The 6,283-nt window shown below is 34.6% G+C and overlaps 1 protein-coding gene across 1 annotated transcript; it reads right to left on the bottom strand.

Moving 5' to 3' along the window:
* On the bottom strand, positions 222 to 6,283 carry LOC107632716 (enhancer of polycomb homolog 2). Its single transcript, XM_021117190.1, has 13 exons — positions 6,107 to 6,283; positions 5,533 to 5,721; positions 4,919 to 5,048; positions 4,723 to 4,825; positions 4,226 to 4,349; positions 3,767 to 3,829; positions 3,326 to 3,364; positions 2,763 to 2,843; positions 2,598 to 2,645; positions 2,171 to 2,221; positions 2,008 to 2,076; positions 1,497 to 1,742; positions 222 to 775 (listed from the first exon to the last, which is right to left on the bottom strand). The coding sequence occupies exons 2-13, from the start codon at positions 5,650 to 5,652 to the stop codon at positions 521 to 523; spliced, it is 1,329 nt and encodes a 442-aa protein (XP_020972849.1). The 5' UTR covers positions 5,653 to 5,721; positions 6,107 to 6,283; the 3' UTR covers positions 222 to 520.

The raw sequence follows: 6,283 nt of genomic DNA, 5'->3' as shown, positions 1-6,283 counted from the left end.
TAGGACTTTTAGACTTATCACCAACTTGCAAAAGATATCACATCCCTTTTGTCATGATCATGATTCTAGTTTAATGGAGTATTCCATATGTATCTATTCTCTTTTATATATTTACAACTTTCATCATGATGGTTTATCTTTCAATTCTTACCAATTTTGATAACTAGAGTTCCTAAGTGCGGTTGCTTCTGATGTTCCTGCTTTTTAACAATAAAACTATGTTTGTATTTCACCTATTTTTTTATTCAGATAATATATTACATTTTTTTTTCCAAGAAAGTGGAAATATTCATGAGCTCTGGAAGGACAGAGAAAATTACATTTGTAACATATTATACAGAATGCATAACATCCTACCCAATTAAAATTCTTGTTGAACCAAACCAACCATGTTTCACACCTACAATTATACTTGCTACCCTGTACCCTCCTAATGATTTTATCAAATATCAACTGAATTCCTATCTGGCAGCACATCAAATCTAATTTAGCTACAATAGTGTGACGAACACAGCTTTAATTACATGTTGAATGAAGGTCTTGGTTTTGGTGGCATATAATAAGAATTTCCACAGTCAATTGGGGTCTGCATAAGTGGATTCCATCTGTCAAATATTATACGGCCTCCTCTGCCAATTCTTCCATGGAATTTATATGCTCTTGTTGGCACCCCATTATTATCTCTTAAAGTATCTGATGGTGGCACAATGCCTGCCATATGCAACTTGTCTGGAAGTAAAGGTTTTGTGAACAACAAAACTGGCTCAAGAGGATCCTGCATATACCCATGAAATAACTCTCAAACATTGAACCATGCAGTTCATTGAGCTATGCCTATGAAGGTAATAAAAATAGAGTCCAACAGCTATTTTTCACAGAAAATAATTTCCTTGACTGCTAAAAAGTACTTCTATTGCAGGGGATAGCACAGCGCTCAAGCATTTCGTGTTAGGCAAGGTCCAAGAGAGGGCCACATCCAAAGGGTTAAAAAAATTACTTCTATTGTAATGAACTTTTAAAAATAACTGGATTATAACTCTTCCAGGGTAACTTCTTCAACTTTTTCAGCTATCTAGAGCATTCAAGTCTCAATCAAATTTTCCAAAATCTAAAGAAAATCACCCTTTTTTTCCCAATGGGTAAAAGGATTATGCTAATTGCTAAAAACAAGAGGAGAGAAGTACAAAACAGAAACCTAAGAATACAACAGTCTAACTCTAGATACCAATATACCACACAAAAAAGAAAAGCACCTTAACTTCAATGCTTTGTTAATGTAAGAGTTTTACACTATTATTATCAATCACATACTACTTCTATAATGTGGCAGCGCATAATTAGATATTTGTTTAGAAACTTTTATACAATGATGTACACCAAATTAAATTCATAAAAAAGTGTGAAATTTTCATGGATAATCTCAGACAAAAGATAAATACCAAAACAAGGAAGAAGAGGACACTGCAGAAAACAGGGCAAAGAAACCAGTATATTACCAACTTTTGAGGCCAGCCTTGTGGAACATGTTGCCTCCTAAACTCTTGCTTTGAAAAAGCTGCAGGAAGCATGGCTGGGTTGGCATCATATGAAGGATGAATCTGTACTACTGAAGGCCTTGAATGAGGATGACTAGTCATCATATTGTCTGACTCGAAGAACTCCTCCTCACTTGAAACAAACTTCGATGAGTAGGGAGTGAGTCTCGAGAGTGCTAAGCTGTCTTCCAAAAATTTGGTTTCATGCTGAGATAGGGAATCACTCATCAGTTCATAAGTTTCCTGAAACTACAGGAATTGGTGCAGCAATACATTGAGATTAAATGCAAGAGTTTTAAAACTAGAACTTTATACAGCCTCCAAATTCCATTTAGTGTTGCCCCATAAACAGAATGGGAAAGGAAATGACACAGTTTTGCTTTGGCCTCACAATGAATGGCAACCACCATACTACACCATCTTCTAGTAAGGACAGATGTAAGAAAGCACGTGGGAAGAATAATGCAAGTACCTTATACTTCATTTGTATCCTCTGCAGCATAACTTCATTATCCATTACTTCTCTCTTTTTCTCCTCCCTCTGGTGATGATCATATACCAACAAAACATGTATGATGGCTAAAGGATATACATATTTTAGAATAGGCAAACTGTCAGAAACTAGAACATCATACCTTGATCACAGCCTGCACCAAGCTCTTAGCTTGTTCAAGGTTCCGTCTAACCTGTTTAGGAAGAAAGCATTAACGTAAGTTTTTCATGTAATATATACTGCAAAAGAATACATGTATATATTTCAATCTGAAAGGTAAAAACAAAACAACTTTCGAACAGCTACAACTTCTGGTAAACCGCAACAACTCTGAACATTTTTAGAAGCTAAATGATCATACGAACCATATAATTTAATCCATAGCTTCCACAAGTTATGATGAGAATCAAAATGATAAAACATAAACATGTATGACTGTTGAAAAATTGCTAGATAAAAAACACATAAATGCAACATAGTGCCTTCAACAGAGAAAACACTTCAAGCTCATCTAACTGACTTCCAGATGCCTAAGAACCATAAGTTCATAACCAGCAAAAGGAGCTAACCTGGCGAAGCTTCTCAAATGACTGGACATTGTTTTCTCTTCGTTGCATCTGAATAGAAAATAAGCACCAAAGTTCAACCAAAAATATATGCCAATTTACAAAATGCCTTTGACGAAACAGCATTTAACCAAAATTGTATAAATGAAAGCTAAATTTTCAACATACCCTTCTTGTGTGAAACCTGTGGGCTTTTTCCCTAGGACGAAAGACATTATATGGGTTGGTGTCATTAGAAGGTGGAGGGGGCTGCACAGAAATGCAGTCAATCTTGTCAAACTTCCACAACATGCTTGTCTAGTAACTTTACGCCAACAAGTAAATGGAGCTAGAACAGAGAAATATTTTAAAGTCAATACATCCAGGAAAAAAGCTTATGAGAAGGGAGCGTAAGCCCCTATTTGCAAGGGAGAAAAAATAGACATTGTATTTAAAGAACTTGAAAACTTGAAAACTTGTTATTGGGAAATTGTTTACATGTTTCAAACAAGGGATAACACATTAAATTCACACATAAAAATGTTGATGACATGGCTAGTTATAGGGAGGGAAAAAGGCTGAAAAAAAAATGCATTCTAAAACAAATTAGCCAAGAGATTGCCTGCTGAATAAAGTAGCACAATTGAGAAATCACAAATCCAACAAATTTATCATAAGTTTAGTTCGAAATGCATCTATATTAAAACAGATCAGCAATAGAATAAATTGATTGTGACGTGCTGAAAACCAACCTGCAAACGTCGCAAAATTGGCTTTTGCCACCTTTCTCGCTGCATCCAAAAGAATACAGCAAATAAGAAAAGAAAGATAACAAGACATCAATATTTCGTAATTCTGACTAACAATTGGAAGGAACCACTGTGTATGGTTGATAGTATAGTTAGAGTAAACACCAACAAGAATGAAAGAGACCCTATATAACAGTCTCCAACTCCTTAATGAAACTATAACAAGCATAATCCCATATATTAGTCAAGTTGCCTTGATATACCCCCTCCTTCCATCAGTGCTCCACATGCAGTCATGTGAAAGTTAATAAACACCACACCGTGGATGATAAAATATCCAGAATCCTCGATGAAGAGAATTATTGGAAGTCATCCAGAAAATAAAGTTGACATATAAGAGGAGACATTTCACTCATTATTGATGGTCTACGGATATTAGCATACCTTCTCTTTCCAGTAATCATATACTGATTCAATAACTGTATATTTTGACTGAGCTTGTAGGGCCTAAAACGTTCGAAAAGAATTCTCAATGAGCCACAAATCTAAATTGTAAAAAAGAAATATCTTTTTCATACTATAATTATAAGAAATACATTTAAGAAAAATTAAGATGCATTGTCAACCATTCCAATCAAAGATAACGTAAATAAGGAAATCCTTATAAACAAGTAAACAACAAACATTAATTGAACAGGAAAAATCAATAAAATGTTTAATTTTTTAAACAATAAAAATGTATGATCACTTCTGTTAGTTTGATATTTCTACGGGAAAGGCAAATCTATTAACGAGAAGAGAGATAAAATGTACAATAAAAGGGACAGAAACATAAAACCGTTGTTAGCATAGATTGTAATAATAACAGTAATAATAGACAATGGAATCGTGATATAATTTTACCTCAATAGCACCATCAAGCCGTAGTAGCACCGGAATTGGTGAACCAAGAGTAGGTGTTATAACTCCAGCCCTTTCACGAGCCTTATGATCCAATACCTCCAGCTTGAAAAGAAGAGCCTCAAACCTATTTACCAGGCATTAAATGAAGAGCAGAACTTGCACCCAGAAAAAAAAAAGGAGCACTAAAGAAAAAGAGGAAACATCATATATTATTTACACCTAATACTAATATTACAAGATTTGTGAAAAGATTAGTCACAAGTATGTGCGTTCCAAGAAACATATATTGTCACAGGAGTGATAGTTAAGCGATTTGATCAAACCATGATCAATAGTGTCAACTTGATTTCAAGCAACCAGGACTAACTGCTGACAAGGTAAAATAAATAGAAAGAATACAATGATAAAACCTATTAAAAGGATTAACCCTCTACCAACCAAAAAAATTGACAAATTAATTGGCACCAATCAATCCAGAAGACAGTCTAAAAGTTTACATTTCAGGCATCAGAATCTTCTTTTCCTTGTTAAACTCAAAAAGCCAGTCCTCATCTTCATTGTCCAAGTCATACTCAACAAACTCTCCAATCTCAGCCCGAGCTGCAAAAGGACAAGGAATTCCAGTACAACAGTGGAGTTTTCAAATTCTGAAATACTTTGGCAGAAAATTCTATCTAGTGGTACTGGCCAAACCTCCTCTTGCCCGCAAGTAAGAATTTGGTTGAGCAAAAGTGCAAGAATAGTCCCTTTCATATGTATCCACAACAACAAACTGAGGAGTAGGGATTTCAGAGGCCACTCTCCTGCTGGGAACAGGATGTACCTAAGAGAAAATCAATAGAGGTTACTGATATATCCGATCTCGCCAGCTTTGCAACTTGACCAAACATTATCATCAAATTTTAACTAAGTACATTCATATTAGAAGGTTGCTAATATGACACTATTCTATTGTTCCATAACAAGCACATATTAGCTTGTTGCTTTATTGATTTTCCTTTCAAAAGGGGAGCAGAGTAATCTATGAGATTAATTGTTGAATATTTGAAATTCCAGCTATCTACACAATAGTTGTTACTAATTTCATTCATGCTATTGATATAATCAAACACAGTAATGGATTAAACAGGTAAATGTAATACAATAACATACCACTATAAATCAAGAAAGAACCCCCCCCCCCTCTTGGCTTTATTGATTTAAGGGGAGCAGAGTAATCTATGAGATTAATTGTTGAATATTTGAAATTCCAGCTATCTACACAATAGTTGTTACTAATTTCATTCATGCTATTGATATAATCAAACACAGTAATGGATTAAACAGGTAAAACAGGTAAATGTACTCGTCATCTCCTTAACAGACTTAACAATGGGGAGCTTCTTGTGGATGTCAAGTGGCCGGGGCCTGAAAGACAACCTAGTCATTTTTCTGTTTTCTGATTATTCCTCCAATCCTATACAGTGTTTCATGCCAACACCTTCATATATGTATCCCTGTGTTATACAAAAGAAAAGTAATATAAGTCTAAATCCCAGTGGCAACTAAAAGACCATAGCATGCCACATACAAACACAATTAAATGATTTATCCTCTGTCAGCAAAAAACAATCACACAATACACATAAGCATTGCATTCATGGCCTTAAATTAATAATGCAAGTGTCAAACACCAAACATCATTCTAAAAAAATAATAAATAAAATAAAATTGCACTGCCTCGTCAAAATCAGCACTTGCATATTCAAACAATAATTCAAAACAACAAGGAATAGATAAAAATTGACTTTTAAAAAAAAAAAAAAAACATAAAATTGGGGCAGGAAAAAGCAACGACAAACACGGAGAAGAAGAAAACACCAAAGGTTCGATTTGACTCACCGGAAGAAATAGATTGGCGGGAACTTTATCCGATTCCGTCAATCTCAGATGTTTTATCACTCAGTGAGTTTTTCGGTAAACCCTAATTTGATCCCCTATCAGAACATCTGCACAAAAAGCTCCATTTTTGTTTTTCATTTTCTTCAGCTCTTTTTCTTTTTTTTTTTTTTTTTGGGT

Source organism: Arachis ipaensis, chromosome B03 (assembly GCF_000816755.2).
Source record: "Arachis ipaensis cultivar K30076 chromosome B03, Araip1.1, whole genome shotgun sequence".
NCBI lineage: Eukaryota > Viridiplantae > Streptophyta > Magnoliopsida > Fabales > Fabaceae > Arachis > Arachis ipaensis.
The sequence above is the reverse complement of the archived record's forward strand: the minus strand, read 5'-3'. Positions and strand labels throughout refer to the sequence as shown.